The 19569-nt window shown below is 40.1% G+C and overlaps 1 protein-coding gene across 5 annotated transcripts in view; it reads left to right on the forward strand.

Moving 5' to 3' along the window:
• Positions 1-18713, forward strand: part of wdr35 (WD repeat domain 35) — a 128618-nt gene extending 109905 nt beyond the window's left edge. For 2 of the 5 annotated variants that reach the window (XM_041188402.1, XM_041188406.1), the window contains 7 exons: positions 443-553; positions 1426-1590; positions 5569-5709; positions 6323-6479; positions 7222-7284; positions 16549-16789; positions 18463-18713. In XM_041188402.1, coding sequence (XP_041044336.1) covers positions 443-553; positions 1426-1590; positions 5569-5709; positions 6323-6479; positions 7222-7284; positions 16549-16789; positions 18463-18616 — 1032 coding nt within the window. In that variant the 3' untranslated portion in view covers positions 18617-18713. The remainder of the gene's footprint in view (positions 1-442; positions 554-1425; positions 1591-5568; positions 5710-6322; positions 6480-7221; positions 7285-16548; positions 16790-18462) is intronic. The other 3 variants (XM_041188403.1, XM_041188404.1, XM_041188405.1) reach the window with 3 other exon arrangements.
• The last annotated feature ends 856 nt before the right edge of the window (positions 18714-19569 follow it).

Below are 19569 nucleotides of genomic sequence, written 5' to 3' on the forward strand. Positions count from 1 at the left end.
TGATATTATCATGTATTATTCACTAGACTTGTTCATTGGCATATCTGTGATTTAAAGAAGGACCAGCTACATCTGCTACTAGAAGAAATTTATTTCTATTAAACAATTCATTTTAAAATCAGCACACTGCTACAGAAAGATGTCATTAATAATTTCAAATTGGATTTAATTGAGAATTATTTTAAACTGAGCTTCTTAAAATATATTCCACTTATTACAAGAAAAAACTAAATCTCTTGAAATTTTCATTGGCAAGTTGAACAAAATGAGCTTTCACAGTGAGAGGTTTGTCTTTGTCACCTTTTCCACTGGGAATTCCTCCAATATTCGGATGCCGGAAAGAATTTTCTTCAGCCATTTAGAGCTATAGTGGTTCCTTTATACAGTTGTTAAGACTTTTTGACACAACAGAATTTTTGAATGCTTTGGTTTTTTTTTACAGGAAATAGCTCACATGTTTGTTACTGTAGGTATGTGTGAGCAGGCTGTAGCTGCATTCCTGAAATGTAACCAAGCCAAAGCAGCAGTTGAAACTTGTATACATCTGAATCAGGTAGGATAATAAAGAAGAGAAATGTACAATTTTATGCAATAGTTCTCTAATGTGTTTTTTTTTATTTATGAATTCATAAAATATGGAATATATCTCAGTCGACCACGAATAATCACAGAATTATATAACAAAAAAGAGGCCATTCAGCCCATTGTGCTTATGCTGGCTTTTTTAAAAGAGCTATCCAATTAGCCCTTCTCCTCAGCCAGCATTTTTATCCAATTCTCTTTTGTATGTTACAATTGAATCTGCTTTCACAACCCTATTAGGCAGTGCATTAGACATCAAAACAACTCACTGCTTTTAAGCATATTTCCTCATGTTGCCTCTGGTTCTTTTGTCAATTACCTTAAATCTGTGTTGTCTGGTTGCCGACCCTTCTGCCACAGAAAGCAGTTTCTCCCTATTCGCTCCATCAAAACTTCTCCAAGATTTTGAACATTTCTTTCAAATCTCCTCTTAATTGTCTCTGCCATAGGGAGTACAGCCTCAGTTTCTCTAGTCTCTCTACATAACTGAAGTCTTTCATTCCTGGTACCATTTTATTAAATCACCTCTACACTCCCTCTAAAGTCTTGACATTCTTCCCAAATTGTGGTGCCCCGAATTGGCCAGAGTACATCAGCTGGTGTCTAACCAGTATAAAGTTTATCATAAATTACTTTCTTTTGTACTCTACACTTGTATTTATGAGGTCAAGGGTTCTGTATAAATTTTTAATCGTTTTCTCAACTTGTCTTGCCACCTTCAAAGACTTGTGTATGTACACCTTCAGTTATCGCTATTCATGTACCCCCTTTAAAATATGATAATTCAGTTATTAAAATGAGTCAAATCACACTAATTTTTACTATTTTCTCAAAACATTCCAGTGGAATAAAGCTGTTGAACTGGCCAAGAATCACAATATGAAAGAAATTGGATCTCTTCTGGCTAAGTATGCGTCTCATTTGTTGGAGAAGAATAAAATTTTGGAAGCGATTGAACTTTATCGAAAGGCCCATCATTTCCTTGATGCTGCAAAGCTCATGTTTAAGGTACAGCAGTAGTCACCCCATATTGCCATCATTGGGTACATCTTTGGATTTCTTATAGGTAAAGCATTTTGCACCTGTCTTTGTCATTTGGATATCTGCCCATAAGAATGTCTGAAATCTGCCACTGAAATTTTAAAATTGGAAATGTGGCAGCAGGTAAATTTCTGCAATTGGTTTTGTAACTTTTATTCTATAATTTTACTGTCCAATTAAAGTTTGAAGTGATTTGGACCTTTGGAAGGGTTTGATACTGGCCAGTCTAATACAGCAAATTTTAAATTAGTTATATTTCATTATGAATAGCAGTTCACTGACCAACTATGGCACAATCTGTTTGTACCTGTGGTGCATATGAATTATGGATCATGGGATCATTGGAAAATAGTTAGTAACACAGTGTCACAATTTAAATTCAAATAATTCGACCATGTATTTCCTAACTTTCCCATTGACAAATAAGTCTGACTGCAAAGATATCATTTATTATTTTAACATAAATTTAACTGTGATTTATAATGGTAGGTATTTCTGTCATCAAAAAAAATTGCAGTAGATTAGATGATCAGAGTGAAATACAAGATCCTGTAATCCACAAGAACTACTAAAAGGCGATATTCTCTGACACTGGTAATTAAAGCTTGATGGATATAATGGCCCAGATTTTGCTATAGTTGTTCATTGTTACTAAGGAGTAAATAGGAAAGCAACTTCTGATACCTGAACACAGGCAGTTAAATGTGGAAATCAGGAAGTTGATGTCCGAGTTGTCCTGCTCCTCCAGAAACTTCATTACATTGGTGCCTTTCCAAGAGATTCGGCATTCAAATACATGAAGGATGTGGAGTTTGGCTACTTGCCTAATAAACATGCCAGAAAAGGTTACAGCTTGTCCATTCAAGTGTAAGTGAATTTTTAACAGTGTGTTAAGTCTTAATTACACCCAAACAATCTGCCTGGCGCTCAAAATTTGCTTAAAATATATTGTGTCTCATTCGTTCCGATTTTAATTATTGTTAGAGGTTTTAATTCTTTTTATCACTTTCTGCATCTTTTATCTTTCACTTTGATAGCATCTTTCTTTTACTCTCTTTATTCCTCCCTGTGTTATGACCCAGCAGTGGTAAAGCTGAGTTCTTTAAAAATCCCAGAGGGAAATTTTAAACAACTGTCATGGCCTATATTTTTAAGTGGTATGTTTGAGATGCCACTCTAAATTCAGGAATCAGACCAACAGTTCTCGAGAGGTTTTATATCAAACTAAATGACACATTTTATTAATTTATACAAGTTAAATATATACACATGCTACAAATAGCTACTATCATAGCTTTCAACAAATTCCCAAACTAATCTCCATTAAGGCAACAGCAACCCATAGGGCAGGATCTTTAGGTTGGCGAGCCGGTGGGGGGGAGGGGGCCCACTCGCCGACGCGGGATGACATTGGGAGTTCCGCCCGACATCACCCTGCGTCATTTCAATTTTCAGGTCAATGGGGGCGCAGCTGAATCAGATGTGCACCCGCCGACCTGTCAACAGCCTATTGAGGCCATTGACAAAGTCATTAATCTTATTACTGGACCTGCCCGTCCAACTTTAGGTTGGTGGGCAGGCCGGGAGCCCTGGCAGGCTTCAGAAAAAGCATGAAACCTCATCCACGGGCGGAATGAGATTTCATGAGGGTTTTTAAAAATTTAATCGATGTATGATTTAAAGTGATGGATATGTCCCAACTCATGTGACACTGTCATATGAGGGGACATATCAGGGAAATTTTATTTCTGCAGCTTTCCCATTTTTAAATTTGGCACCGATCTCCCTGAGGCAGCACTTAGCCTCAGGGAGATGAGTGTGCTCTTTCACATGCTTGAGCAAAAGAGCGCACTCTTCGCTGAGGGTATCCCCCCTGGCTGCATAGGGAGCACCTAGCACTTCCTGGCAGATGTCACGCTGGACGGGCCTTAATTGGCCTGCCCTGTAAAATGGCAGCACGCCCCCAATCAGGGGAGCCGATTGGAGGCACGCCTGCCTGCGCCCGCTCCTGCACTTCCCCCGGCAATGGGGGCAAAATTCTTCCCATAGACTTAACCAGACATCAGGCAAAGCATTTTCACCTTACAAATTAAAAATCAGGTTCTTTTCACTTTGGCTCCTATGGAGACAGTTGTAGGTTTACAGCTGCTTTGATTTTACATTGTCCCTGCCCCCCACACACACAACTGCTATCGGTTATATCCAGCACATCTCTTGAATGTAAATTCTCATTGTATCACTAGCCTCTTTGAACTCCACCTCTTCTAACAATAAAATCCCTTTGATGGTACCAATTTTATTAGTAATATAAACATATTGCTTGGTCTCTGCTAGCTAGGTGTCAGATTTCACCCTACTTCTTGAATGTTCTATTCAAAAAATGCAAATGCACTCTACCTCTCTTACACCTCAAAACTAGTACACATTAGAGCACCCAGATTGGCTGGCTTTAATCTAATTAAGACACATCCACAGACTAAACTTCTATTTTAAAAGAAAAACATTTTCCAATAATTATTATATACATTAATAGCTTCATGACATGTGATTTGGCTTTGAATTAAATATTCCTTACATCTTACACCTCCTAGTTTAGGCTCTTCAGGGGACATTTTGGTGAAAGGGTGAAAATAGATACTAATAATACACACCTGTTTGAAGTTTGGTTTTATCTTAATTGCTGATTACTATAATTTGAACTTGCCTGGAGACACTAAAGCAAATATCTGCATGTTTAACATTCAAGTGCTGATGAGGTACAGTTTTTGTGGAGCAGTATATGTCAGCTTCACACACCCACTTCTATTTAAGGTCTAGAGTGTGCTGGCTGGCACACAGAGGCAGGTTCAGGACATCATGGACTGAGGGAGAAGATGTCTCGATTCAACACTGCAAAACTAGCGGCGGAGTTCCAGAGGAGGAGGGATATCCTGTACCCAGAACGGGTGTGCAGTTCACCCTCATGTCCCCCTCTTCTCTAGCAAATGGTGCTGTTCTACCTGGTTTTAAGTACTCATCCTATTTCTTCTGTGGACTAAGGGGAATCTTTAGCAAGATGTCCATGACCAAGCGCTTCCTTGCTGCTGATTACGATAAGGCGCCCAAGGAAGTGGAGTAGCACAGCACTCATTCTGTTTAGGTTATGTCCACATAGAATTTACAGAATAAATGTTGATAGATTGTTGGTGAAGTCTAGACAAAATATCCCACAAAGTCTCCCCATGTGTTTCAGCAGCAAGTGAAAAATAAAATGTGATATTTCTTTGAGTAGTGCTTGAAATTCTGAGCAACGACTTGTTTATCCCCAATCAGCTGGTCGCTGTCGGGAAAGGGCATCCATCAAAATGGTGTGCCGCCTCATGCTTGAGAGCTAGCAGGTAATTTAAGCAGGTAGTCAGCTCTTCGATGCTTTTCCAAGCTACTGTTCTCAGCCTAAGCCTTAATTCCTTTACTAAAATGTTGTCTCGTGTCAAACATAGGCTAAATCACTGTTTCAGCTCAAGACCCCATCCTCGCCAGAAGCTCTTTAGTGCTTTAAGGAGCTGTCAAAATTTGCCCTGTGCATATTTCAGTAAAAATTCTTCAGACTGTGAGTCAATTGCCCTGTTCACACAAGTACCAGATCTATTGTAGAGGACGCCTTGCTGTTTCAGCTCTTTAATTACCACAAGTGCCAGTTCTAGCCTGGATTTTGCTGTCAAAATAATGGCGATTTTAATGGTGCTCACCATTATTATGTATCAATAGTTCATCTGTCTTGTGATGGGAAAGAAATATCCCATGAATTGTGAATCCCTGAAATAAGGAGTTAGGTCTTAACACAGTTGATTCAATGTTATAAAATGATTAAATGTTATACAGTGTTGTGGTTTGGGAATATTATCTGTTGTGTATATTTTTTCATCCTCTCTTCCTGAAATCAGCTATTTTGTCTTTTTTGTTTAGATTGCTGAGGAAGAAGCAAAAAAGAGAACCAAACCATTACGTGTTAAAAAACTTTATGTGCTGGCAGCACTACTTGTGGAAGATTACCATGAACAGATAAAGAACACCCAGAGAGCAAAATTGAAAGGCAAAAGATCAGAGGTATTGCATATTAAAAATACTTTTCGATTCTTGACTTTGATCAGCTTCTGATTTCACTAATATAAAGAATTTGAACAGTTTCTAGCAGTTAAAAAATAATGTCGTTTTTAGTTTTCTGAGTAAGAAATAATGATATTTTTAGTGTACAGATGTTTTATTTCTCCTATTCAACTAGAGACAGATGCTGGGATGCAGTTCCATGGCTACTGGCTTCATTTTATTGCTGAAATTGATATTCCTTATGTTTAAGTACACATATTAAGAGCTGATTTTAACTCCATTGGCTTGGGTGGAAACTGAGCAGGCAGGTAATTAAAATGACCTGTGGGACTAGCCTACACCAATCCCATTTTTTCTGATCTAAACCTACTGTTCTGAGCTGGAATTGTACTCTAGCACATTTTAATTTATAGACTGACTTAATTGGTTTATTGTAAATTAAAATATTGGAAATATGCAGCACATCAATTAACATCTGAAAAGAGAATGATTTACAAATATTTCAGGTGTAACAGGATATTTTGTTCAATTTTGACATTAATTCTATAAACTTCTATTAATTTTAAGCATATGGTGCAATAATGCGTACTGTATTTCTTTTGCTTTGTTTCAGGCTACAACAGCTCTAGCTGGGTTACTTGAAGAAGATGCTTCTTTGTCAGATAATCGTATTATCGACAATGCTTGGCGTGGGGCAGAGGCATATCACTTCTTTTTGCTAGCACAGCGTCAGCTTTATGAAGGCTATGTAGATGCTGCAATGAAAACAGGTATGTTTCATTTGATGCACAAAATAAATAAGCTTAGAAATTCTGCTCTGTTTTTGGCATGAATTTAGAATTATTTTGTGCAACAGGGCAGGGTGATGGCTTGGCAGAGAGTGAGGTTAGGAGGACAGATGTGCAGCGGGATTTTCTGGCCCCGAGTATTGTTGTGGGTGGGACAGGAAAACTTGGAGAGCTGTTCAAAGTCAATGGCTCTCCAAACTTTTCTGTCTTGCTTGCAACGATGCTGCTGGTGTCGGGGCCGGAAAATCCCGCCCGTGGACATAAGAGCCCCGGCAATGAAAAGAAAGCTGTTTGCCTCATGCAAGGAGTTGTACAATGTATTGAAAGGCCTGCTGAAGAGCTTCAGCACCATGGCTGTATTTATATAGGAGTCAATTTACTCTTGGTGTATTGTCTTCTTGCATAGCATCACTACTCTGCAATCCATCTCGGCGTTTGTGATCTCCTCCAGGTACACTCCACAGGGCCGTCATAATATGAGACTATGTCACCAGCCTTTAGATAGAAAGAAAGATAGCTACTTGGTTTATTGAAAAATTATCATGGCAGCAAGTGCCAAATTGTGATGATGATACAAATAAAACAAGTAAGCCTGATTTGTGATATAGCTACAGACAACCATTGAAATAAAAATAACAAATAGTAAAGGATTGTACACTTATTATCATTTTAGCACACAGATAACTGCAATAGGTTGCAAAATGCAGGTTTCCTTAATTTACAGAATGGAAATGCAACTTGTTGGAAGTTCGGATGATTGCTGTCTGGACTCTGGGCTCTACTTTAGGTAGGTGTAATAGATAGGGGCTTTTAAGCATCTGCATTGATATAAATGTTAACTGGTTTAAAATATTTTTAGTGTACCATTAAGAGAGTGGTAAAGAGGGTAACAAGGACAGTAATTGCAGCGCGGCTTTGTGTAACGTTTCAGGGGAGGGTAATCTGCAAGTCCTTGGAAGTGCAGTTCTATTAACTGATACCTGGAGCAGAATTTTAACGGCCAAGTGGATCCAATTATGGACGGGGTGAGGGAGTTATAGCTTCAAAGTGCCATTGGGTCAGAAGTCCGACACGATCCTGCCCACACCTGGGTTTAACCTGGGAGGGTTTGGAGGTGATCAGGAAATTCCTGTACAGCTAACAGGGTACTAATTTCGGTATAGATATGGGCAATTAATGGTGAATTTAACTCCATATTTAGCTTTAACAGCCGATGCATGGGCTTCCTGAACTGTGTGGAATTCACCAGGGTTAACAACGCAAGAGTACAGTGGAGAGTTATTGCTCAATGAAAATGACAGGCCAGAAAGCCTTTAAAGAACGAAATTGCGTAGTTCCTGGCAAGCCAATTGAGGAGCCACAGTAGCAGTCAGACATATGTCAGCAGCAGGATCAGCAACAACGCCAACAGCCGCTGCCTACACCACAAAGCTCTAGGCCTAGGGAGGTGGTGCCCTAGCACAGGGTGCACAGGCAGAGGGTCATTTTTCTGGATGTGATGGAGCAACAGTGCCTCAAGAGACTCAGACTTTTGCTGTAGGTCATTGCTGACATCTGCAGGCTCCTGGAAAAAGATCTCCTTCCAAAAGGGCTAGGTGGGCACACATTGCCAGTGGCCATCAAGGTCACCACTACCCTAAAATTCTTCGCCTCCAGCTCCATCCAGAGGTCAGCTGATGGCATCTCCAGGGTCTTGCTGCATCCCAGGTCACCAATGCTTGTTTGCCAAGGCTGCCACTTATATGCACTTTGCCATGGATGATGCCAGTCAGACACAAAGAGCTGTCAGATTTGCTACAGTGGCTGGATTCCTACAGGTGTAGGTGGCCATTGATTTCACACATGTGGCATTCAAGTTGTCTTCACATCAGCTTGGAGTGCTCGTCAGTTGCTAGTCCACTCTTAATGCTCAGCCTGTTTGTGTTTATTGGAAGGTTATCATATGTATCTGAGCAATATAGCCTGGAAGCTGCCATGATTCATTCTGTGGCAGTCACATCTCCTTAAAGGCTTTTGCACCTCCAATTAGCATCAGTGGGTGGCTGCTTGAAGACAAATATTCTCTGAGGAATGGTGCACAGGGGAGATACAACAGAAGCAACATGACCACAGCAGCTATCATCGGTTGCTGAAGACGTGGTTCAGGTGCCTTAACAGATCTGGAGACACCCTTCAGTATGCCCCATCAAGGGTCTCCAGAATGGTTGTGGTCTGCTCTGCATTGCACAACATCACATTGCAGAGAAGAGTGGAGCTGCAGGAAAAGCAAGGTGATTGGCATTCTCCTCCTCTGAGGAGAAGCTAGATGTAGCCATGGTGTCTGCAGCTGCACCCAGAGAAGTCCGCACAATTCATTCCAACATTTACACCCTTTCCTATCCAAGGTCAGTTTGGGATGCAACAAATTAGAGGCCAGGAGAATGAAGAGTTCAAATAAAATGCTTTATTAATTGAAATAGACAATAGACATGAATATTGCTGAATACTTCCAAGTGAATCTTCTTATGCACCTATTATGTCAATCCCATCTGCTTCCTATTTTTCCTACATGGTGCAACTCATATAGCTTTAGCAGAGCTAGAGGCAGATTGCTCGGTCACCTGTTCTGACAAATGAGATGCCTGTGGCAAATGTCTTCTGGGATTTTGAGCCCATTATGACCCCGCCAAAGACACCTGCACCTCTGCAGGGACAGACTGTTATTGAGGTGCATATGGGGCTCTGCCTGTGGTGGGTGGAGTGAAGGAATGAGAAAAGTCCCCACTGTCACGTGCACTTTCTTCTTTTTCCCTATCATGGACTTCCCTGCTAGCCAAGAGCTGGAGAGCATATAGCTGCATTTCAGTGAGATGTTGAGCCACCAGGGCTAGGCTTTCCTCCATCCTTTGCTTCAATGAAGAGTGCAGGAAGGCACGCCAGGAGCAGCACCAGGAGTACCTAAAAAAGAGATGTCAACCTAGTCAAGCTATAACACAGGATTACTTGCGTGCCAAACAGCATAAGCAACAACCGACAGAGCTAAGCGATTCCACAACCAACTGATAGATCTAAGCTCTGCAGTCCTGCCACATCCAGTCGTGAATGTTAATTGTCAATTAAACAACTCACTGGAGGAGGAGGCTGCACAAATATCCCCATCCTCAATGATGAGGGAGCCCAGCACATCAGTGCAAAAGATAAAGCTGAAGCATTTGCAGCAATCTTCAGCCAGAGGTGCTGAGTGGATGATCCAACTCTGCCTTCCCCAGCGGTCGCCAGCATCACAGATGCCAGTTTTCAGCCAATTCGATTCACTCCATGTGATAACAAGAATTGGTTGAAGGCACTGGAAATGGAAAAGGCGATGGGCCCTAACGATGTTCTGGCAATAGTACTTAAGACTTGTGCTTCAGAACTTGTTGCTTGCCTAGCCAAGCTGTTCCAGTACAGCGACACTGGCATCTACCCAGCAATGTGGAAAATTGTCCAGGTATGTCCTATACACAAAAAGCAGGACAAATCCAACTGGGCCAATTACCGCCCCATTAGTCTACTGTCAATCATCAGTAATGTAGGGGTCATCGACAGAGCTATCAAGCAGCACTTGCTTGGTAATAACCTGCTCACTGACGCTCAGCTCCTGACCTCATTACAGCCTTAGTTCAAACATGGACAGAAGAGCTGAGCTCCAGAGGTGAGGTGAGAGTGACTGCCCTTGACATCAAGTCAGCATTTGACCGAGTATGGTATCAAGGAGCCCGAGCAAAACTGGAGTCAATGAGAATCGGGGGAAAACTCCCCACTGGTTGGAGTCATACCTAGCACAAAGGTAGATGGCTATGGTTGTTCGAGGCCAATCACCCCAGTTCCAGGACACCACTTCAGGAGTACCTCAGGATAGTGTCCTAAGCCCAACCACCTTCAACTGGTTTCATCAATGACCTTCCTTCCATCATAAGGTCAGAAGTGGGGATGTTCACTGATGACGTTCAGCATCATTCGTGACTCTGCAAACACTGAAGCAGTCCATGTCCAAATGCAGGAAGACTTGTACAGTATCCAGGCTTGGGTTGTCAAGTGACAAGTAACATTTGCACCAAACAAATGCCAGGCAATGACTATCTCCAACAAGAGAGAGTCTAACCAATCCCCCTTGACATTCAAAGTTATTACCATCATTGAATTCCCTCACCATCAACATCCTGGGGGTCACCATTGACCAGAAACTGAACTGGACTAGCCATATAAATACTATGGTAACAAGAGCAGGTCAGAGGCTAGGAATCATGCGGTGAGTAACTCACCTCCTGACTCCCCAAAAGTCTGTCCACCATCTACAAGTCAGGAGTGTGATGGAATTTCCCCACTTGCCTGGATGAGTGCATGTTTGAATCCCTCCAATCAGGGATGTCACAATACCAGAACAGCTCTTGTGAAAGTCACAAATGACTTCTAATGTGACTGTGCCATAGGTAAACTATCACTGCTGGTTCATCTTGGCCAGACTGCATCATTTGGCACAGTTGACCACAACACCCTCCTTCAACATCTCTCCATTGTTGGTTGGGACTTCACTCACCAGGTTCTGTTCTTACCGATGCACTCATAGTCAGAGATCAATCTCGTCCCACTCCAACACCTTTACCTCTTGTGTCCTCCAAGGATTTATCTCTCCTCTTTCTTATCTAAATGCCCTCGACGTCATCATCTGAATATATGTCAGCTTCCACATGAAAGCTGACGACACCCAGAAGAACCTCACAAAAACTCTCTTGACCTCACCACTGACTTTAACTTGTCAGATTGCTAGCCTGATATCCATTACAGTATGAGCAGAAATTTCCTCCAACTAAAAACAAAAGCCATTCTTTCTGATCCCTGCCTCAAACTGTTCCCTGGCCACTGGCTGCATTCCAGTCCCTGGCAACTGTCTAAGGCTGAAACAGACTATTTGCAATCTTGGTGTCATATTTGATTCCCAGATGAACTTCCAACCACATATCCACCCCACCACCTCAGTGACATCACCTGACTCCACCCCTGCCTCAGCTCATTGGCTACCAAAACCCTCATCTGTACCTTTGGTACCTCTGGATTTGACTATCCCAATGCATTCTTGGCCCTCCTCCCATTTTCTACCCTCTGTAAACTTTAGACAATTCAAAACTCTGCTACCCGTGTCCTAACTTGCACCAAGTCCTGTTCGCCCATCACCTGTCTGCTTGCTGACCTACATTGGTACCCAATTAAGCAATGCTTGATTTTAAAATTTTCATCCCTCCCTGACCTCTCCCCTCCCTCCTTCTATAATCTCTTCTAGCCCTACAACCCTCCCGGCCCCACAACCCTCCAAGATATCTGTGCTTCTCCAACTGTCTTGATTTTAATGGCTCAACCATTTGCCTTCAGTTGCCGATACCCGAAGCTCTGGAGTTCCCTCCCTAAACCTGTCTGTCTCCCTACCTATACATATATACAAAGATACGAATTAGGAGCAGGAGTAGGCCATTTGCCCCCTTGAGCCTGCTTCTCCATTTGATAAGATCATGGCTGATGTGATTGTGGCTCAACTTTCCTGTCTACCCCTGATGCACTTTGACTCCCTTGTCCATCAAGAATCTTGTCTAACTCAGCCTTAAAAATATTCAATTACTCCGCCTCCACTGCTCCCTGGAGAAAAGACTTCCACAGACTAACGACCCTCTGAGAGAAAACATTTCTCCTTATCTCAGTCTTAAATGGGAGACCCCTTATTTTTAAACTGTGTTCCCTAGTTCTTGTCTCTATCTTTCCACCTTTTAAGGTGCTGTTTAAAACCTACCTTTTTGGCCAAGCTTTTGGTCATCTGCCCGAATAGCTCCTTATCTGGCTCGGTGTCCAATTTTGTTTGATTTTTCTTCTGAATGGAGTTGATCACATTTCCTTTTATTGATTAAATCTTTGTATTTTTCAGCCAAAACAAAAAACAAATCTTTGATCACCACTTAAGATGAGAATTAACATTCTAGACCAGTCAACGTCATTTAGGATGCTGACCCTCATCTTGCACATCTAAATTCTCTCCTTACTGGTAGTCATTTGATAGCTTTTCAGTTAAAGATGTGGCATTTCACCTGTTCCAGTTCCAGCTGATCTTGGCATAGGATATACAAATGCATCTTTGTATTTTCAAATTGGATCAGCTTCTGTTAGAAAATGGATCAGCTGAATTTGAAACAGCTGATCATGCATTCCTGGTCAAATGCGAGTTGGGTTGGGTTCTCCTGAATATTTTCAGGTCAGGTTGGCATCTGCTTGAAAGCAGCATTAAATAGGGTTCTGCCTAAGAGGGGTCAGGAGAGAAGTATATTTTTATGTACAGTTACATGTATTTCTCACCTTATGTGCAAGTACATATGGTATATGAGTGAGACAGCGATGAATGAAAGAATGAGATGTTTTAAATGGTTTGGTCAGTTCCAAAATATGCAGTGGTATCTATCTGAAAGGGTTGTTTTCGGCTGAACTGTCATATTTGGTTAGCAATATTCCTTTTCTGCTTTCAGTACATTCTACAATACTGTCATGCTGTTAAACTTATGTAGTGGTACCACAGTGGAATGTCTAGTGCATCTTTTATCAACTGTTCTATTTTATTCTGGTAAACCATCATGGAGACACTGATTTATTTTATTAAGCAGTCTGTTATATTTTAGGTTGCTACAACACTGCCTTTTCTTGTAAAGTAGCTTGCTGCACAGTTTTGAGCATTGAAACATCTGGTTTTAGTTTAAATTTTTGTCAATCATAAATGATTGTCTGTCAGCCACTTGCATTTATTTTGTACCTTCCATGAGCTTAGGATATCCCAACTTGAAGGTGTGATAAATAAGTGACAGTGTTTTGATTTTTTCTAAAACTATGAAATGTCTATCAAGAGCGTTGACAGTTCTCAGTGTATCTTCCTTCCCTGTATTCATAATAAAACTTGAATGAATGGATGCAAACTAATGAATACAAAGTTTCGCAATATGGAAGAGCTATTCAATATTTATTGTTTTGTTGTGGCTTGTCAGTGAAACCAGAACTTCTGTTTCTAATTTCCATTTTAAAATTTGTTTTGGTCAGCCTTTAGAAATGTATAGTTAAATAGGATCATTTAAAATTGGAGAGCCTGTCATTATACATTTTGTTCACAAGAGTTACAGCATACAAGATTAACAGCGGAATTGTGTGCTAGAATAAGTAGGAAATAACCATCCCTCAGTGTTCTGAAATCTTCTCTGGATGTTTAAAGAAATAAACATTTTAATTAGTTAATTCTAACACACTTAAGAACACAATAAAAGTCAGGATGATTATGGGGAGATGGTGGCATGTCACTGGTAATGTCTCTGGACTAGTAGTCCAGCAGCCCAGACTAATGCTCTAGGACATGGGTTAAAATCCCACCATGGCAGTTCCATCTTTTAGTTCAGTAGGAAGGAAATCTGCCATCCTTACATGGCCTGGCCCATATGTGACTCCAGACCCACATCAATATGGTTAACTCTTAATTGCCCTCTGAAATGGGCTAGCAAGCCATTCAGTTGTACCAAACCCCTTCAGATACCAGGTGGACAATAGAAGTTCAAAAAGGCAGCTCAACACCACCTTCTCAAGGGAAATTAGGGATGGGCAACAAATGCTGACTTTGCCAGCTATGCCCACGTCCCTTGAAAGAATAAAAGAAAAACCATTGCAGTTTACTTCTAATACATTAAACTCTATTATTGTGGCATGTAATTGAATAGCAGACAACCCAAGCTTTTGCCTGTATTGACTTTCTTAGTATCATTCTTTGACCAAGAATATTTTCCTGATATCTATAACACATTTATCAATTTCCATGCATGACCGTTGGTCTGTTATGGCACAGCAGTTAGTAAAACTGAGGTATGTAAAAATCCCAGAGGATTACTAAACAACTGTCATAACCTATATTTTTAAATGATATATTTGAGATGAAGCTCTAAATTCAGGCATAAAACCCCCAGTTCTCAACAGGTTTTATATCAAACTACTTGAGAGTTTGATTTATTAATTTATACAAATTAAATATATACACATGGCTACAAATTACTACTATCATAACTTTTAACAAATTCCCAAACTAATCTCCATTAAGGCAACAACAACCTATAGACTTTAAGCAGACACCAGGCAAAGCATTTGCACCTTCCAAATTCAAAATAAGGTTCCTTTCACTTTGGTTCCTTTGCAGACACAGTGGTAGGCTTACAGCTGATTTGATGTTACATGCCTTTGTTCTGCATGCACAAAACTGCTATCTGTTATACCCAGCACATCTCATTGAATGTAAATTCTCATTGTATCACCAGCCCCTTTGAACTCCACCTCTTCTAATAATAAAACTCTTTCCATTATACCAATTTTATTAGTAATATAAATATTGCTTGGTCTCTGTTAGCTAGGTGCCAGATTTCACTCCCCTTCTTGAATGCTCTATTCAACAAAATGTAAATGCACTCTACTGTTCACATCTCAAAATTACTATACATCATAGCACCCAGACTAGTTGGCTTTATTACAATTAAGACACACCAACAAATTAAACCTCTATTTAAGAAAAAATAATTTCCAATAATATTATATACATTAATAGCTTCATGACTGGTCCTACATTATTGGCTAACTTGAAGTAATAATCTGTATTTACCTTGTATATTCTTTCTACTTTGATAATATCTCTTAACCATCTTCTTTCTGTATTAAACCTTTAATTTCCTTAATCTTTTCTCATAGCTCCTTTACACTTTAGATTAGTATTATTACTCTTTACCATTTCTGTATACCGAAAGTGAACTTCTTCATCCTCCTGTCCAATTAGGCTCCACTAATTCTATACATATAAATGCAAGCCTTTCTTTCTTATATTGCACCATTATGAGTTCCGGTTGTCCCAAATGGGCTTTATAACGAGTGAAGTAATTGTTGTAATTGAACAGATTTTTTTGCTTCTGTGCAGTACTTTACCTTTATCAGTATTAAATTCAATTTGCCATTTGTCTGCTCAATTGCAAAACTGATCTGAATTCTTTTGCTGCAATCTCTATCTTCCCACTCTTCCTATTTTTGGTGTCGGCAAATTAGCGCAATTCCAGTTCATGTTGGTCTTAGAAATAGTGGGCGGAATTTTCTGCACCTGCCTGCTGCCAGGATCGTCCTGGCCTGCCACAAGTCAATGGACGTCTGGATGGGGCAGGTCCCGCCTGAGATGGGGCCAGAAAATCCCAGCCAATCTCTTGTGTGAGACCTCATTGAACACTCTGTGTCTCTTTATCTCTTTCCATCTCCCATTACACCTCTCAGAAGCACTGTTTCCTATTCTTAACCAGTTTCTTAAGCAGGTTTGATTTGTGCTGATCACATTTTCTCAGGCAGTGGTTTTCAAATTTTTTTGTGTAAGGAACTACCTGTAATATTGACACATGTGCAAGGACTTCCTGCAGATATCGGTAGGGCCACCTGTCCTTGCTGCTGAAAAAATATTAGCTAACCAAAAGAAGCAATTGTAGAGTGGAAATGACATGCTTATAAACCAACAAATTTAGAAAAATTAGAAATAAACCTGGCAACTAGGGGGACTTCACTGGAACCACCTGGCAGGGTGCTGGATTTAGGGCCTCCAATGCCCCTCAGATAATTTCATTTTGGTTTTGCTTATTTAGATGTTAAACTTTTGCATTCTATCCTTAGGATAGAGATGTTATGCATGATACACCTCAAGTTTAGCAATTATTTTCGATCAAGAGTCAGTAGCAGACTCTGCTATCCCCTAAGTCATGTCTTGATACAGAAAGTCAATTACCCAAGAGGATCATCCTGAGCCACGTGAGTGAGATTCAAACCATATGGATCACAATTATCAAAGCAAATGCATGTATAGTGTAATATGCTTCAATATCAGTTAATTTTGAATTTCATTAGTTTGGAAGTTGTCCTTTGATTAGGATCAGTGTTTTAATTATATGTGCCTATTATAACAAGTTTGACATGAAACCAAATATAAATTCATATTGTAAATTTGCAGCACTTCATTTGCGGGACTATGAAGACATAATCCCATCAGTGGAGATTTACTGTTTATTGGCACTCTCTGCATGTGCTAATCGCGCTTTTGGGACATGTTCCAAAGCTTTTATCAAGCTTGAATCTTTAGACATGTTGACTTCAGAACAGAGACAGCAGTATGAAGACCTGGCCCTCGAGATCTTCATCAAACACAGTCCCAAAGATGGCAAGAAATCTGATTTGGACAGTCTTCCAGAAGGGTCAGTACAAATTGCTTGATTTGTTTTTAATATTGCAGAAAAGTTTTGATAAAGTGTGTTTAGTAGTAACAGCTAGAAGCCTTAACATAGTAAAATTTTCCAAGATGTTTCAGTGAGGAAAATGAACACATGCAATAGTAGAAGAGTTAGGGGAGGTGGCTAAATGTATAGCCAAAAGATGCTAAGAAGGATTTTGACAGTGGAATAAAAAGGCAGATAAGGAAAGCATTGCATTGTAGGGCAACAAAATAACTGAATACTGTGACCACCAAATTGGAGCAGGGACAGGGAATGTAAATGTAGTCAGATAGGAAAGAGCAGAATGTACATGTTGGCACTTGGACTGAAAGGTTCTTAGAGGAAAGGAATGATGAGGGTATGAGGAACTTGTAGACAAGGCTAAGGATCTGGTATTCAGTGTACTAGAAAGTGTGAAGCAATGAAAGGTGGTGGGGATGGAAATAGGAGGAGAGAAGGGCTTAGTGCGGAATAGGATGTGGCAAGTTGAAGTTTATATAGGGTGGAGCTAAACAAACTGTTGAAGGAGAGATTGAAGATATGAGAAGCATGGATGACAGTTTTGCTGGTGGTGAGGGAGAGATGAGAATGGTGGCAGATAATGGTTTTGAGGCATAACTAGATGACCTTGATGATGGATGTGATATGGCGTTTTGAAATTCTATGTCAAACAGGACACCAAGGATACACACAGTCCAATTCAGCCTGGGATAAACGGATGGAAAGGGCGGTGGTGAAAGTGGAAACTAGGTGTAGAGTTTTTGCTAGGGGCCAAAATAGAGAGCTGCAATTTTGCATATATTAAATTAGAAAAAGTTCTGGCTTGCTCATGGCTTGAAGTTAAATGTGCAGTGAGAGAGCACAGTGGTGATTGTGAACTCAAGCACATAAAAGTAGAGCTTCAGGCCATCAGCATACCTATGGAAGTCAGTTCATGCTATGCATTATTCTGCGAAGAGCCATTGTGTAGATGTGAAATAGAAAAGGCCAAGGCTGAAATCTCAGCATTATTATAGTGATTATGTGGTTGGGTGAGAAACATTGTCGAACATTCTCACAGTACTTGTAAACTAATTCCTGGTAGAAACTGATCCTTTGTAACTAAAAGCAGCAACATAAACTTGGAAGAATTTCAATGAATAGAAATTGGGCTGAACTCCACCAGAATGCTCTCTAGCATTGGGATTTATGCGCAAAAATAGCTACCACATCTGCTTACAAAAGCAACTGAAGTCCAAGCAGTAATCGAAATTACAAAATGCTTTGCGATGTTTCTAGGAGATGTGATAAGCTATTATATAAGTGCTTTCCTTTATTTTAAAAATTGCACTTTGGTGACATACTATCACACAAATTTAGAGTATTAATAGTGTGAATCATCTCAAATTGAAATCAGACTCTCATCATGGTAGCTGTTGTTAGGAATTTTTGCAAATAATGCCACCTCGACCATGCTTGTTATTCTCTTGGCTTTGTTCTTCATTTTGAATGTCAATAGACTGGCTTGAAGAGCTGATTAAAACAGACTTTTTTTATTTATTTGATTTTGCCTCCTCTAAATGGATTACAGCAATGTAATCTTAGAAGATATTGCAAGGCATTTGTTATAAACTTTGTGCTGATGAAAAATGTGTAATTTTCTCATTTCGTTCCAGCAGAGGAGAAGGGAAACTTCCAACTTGTGTTGTGACAGGACGGCCAATTGCAGACTACCAGTTCTGGATGTGTGGCGTCTGTAAACATTGTGCTCATGAACAGGATATAAGCAACCACAACTTTTGTCCTCTCTGTCATAATCCTGTGGGATAGATAAGCAAAGGCTAAAATAAACTTTTATTTTATAAACAGTGTTAGTTTCGAAATAACAGCTGGGCTTTATTGTTGCATTAAAACTATTTTTAATGAATTGCCTCCGCTTTAACATTTTATGAATTTGTCTTTTTCTCTAAATCTCATTAAGCTAATATTAGAGGTGAGGCTTACAATATATTCCATTTCAGAAACATGTGGACATAAAAGCATTCCCAGGTCATCGAGTGTGTACTTTACCAATGTGACATTTTTCCATTTCTATGTATAGAATCAGCCCTCTTGGGGGCTTATCTAAGTGGGATTACCAATTAGCATCAAACTCGTGCTATTTTTTGGTATTGGACAATGTACACTCGCTTTCACAAAGAATGTTAAGAACTTGCATACAGAGGAGACTTTCATCTAGTTAGTCTGGTCTAAATTCAAATCCAAGTCTCAAGATAAAAAGCTAAATGTTACTTTTAAGTTTTATATGACTATCTCTAACTACTTGTACCCCTCACCATTGACATCCCCTTACCTCCTTCCAACCCCAATGCCTTTTGCAACTATCGCTGGAAACAAATCTCCCCCAAGTCATTTGCTGTGCATTATGAAGTGCAAGTTTGTCTAGCCTTTGGTTCTCGATTTGCTACAGTATTTCTACCACTGTAAATTTGCTCCCCTATTCCCTCACTTACACTTTTAATACCTTTTTCCTCAACCTTGATGGCCTCCCATCCTGAGTGTTCTTTCAGATTGATCCCTAGCTTTGCTTCCTCAAGTTTAAGGTCTGCAGACTATAGTGTATCTGGTACACAGCTGACTTAGTCATCTATTATTAAACTTGGTGGATCACATGAGCACCATTGCGGTGCATTTTCCTCTGCCAAAACCACTCACCACTCCAGGATCATCCTGGAGAGCCCCAGGCTTCTTTCTTTATTTTCTTTTTTATTTTATTTCTGTAT

Source organism: Carcharodon carcharias, chromosome 5 (assembly GCF_017639515.1).
Source record: "Carcharodon carcharias isolate sCarCar2 chromosome 5, sCarCar2.pri, whole genome shotgun sequence".
Taxonomy (NCBI): domain Eukaryota; kingdom Metazoa; phylum Chordata; class Chondrichthyes; order Lamniformes; family Lamnidae; genus Carcharodon; species Carcharodon carcharias.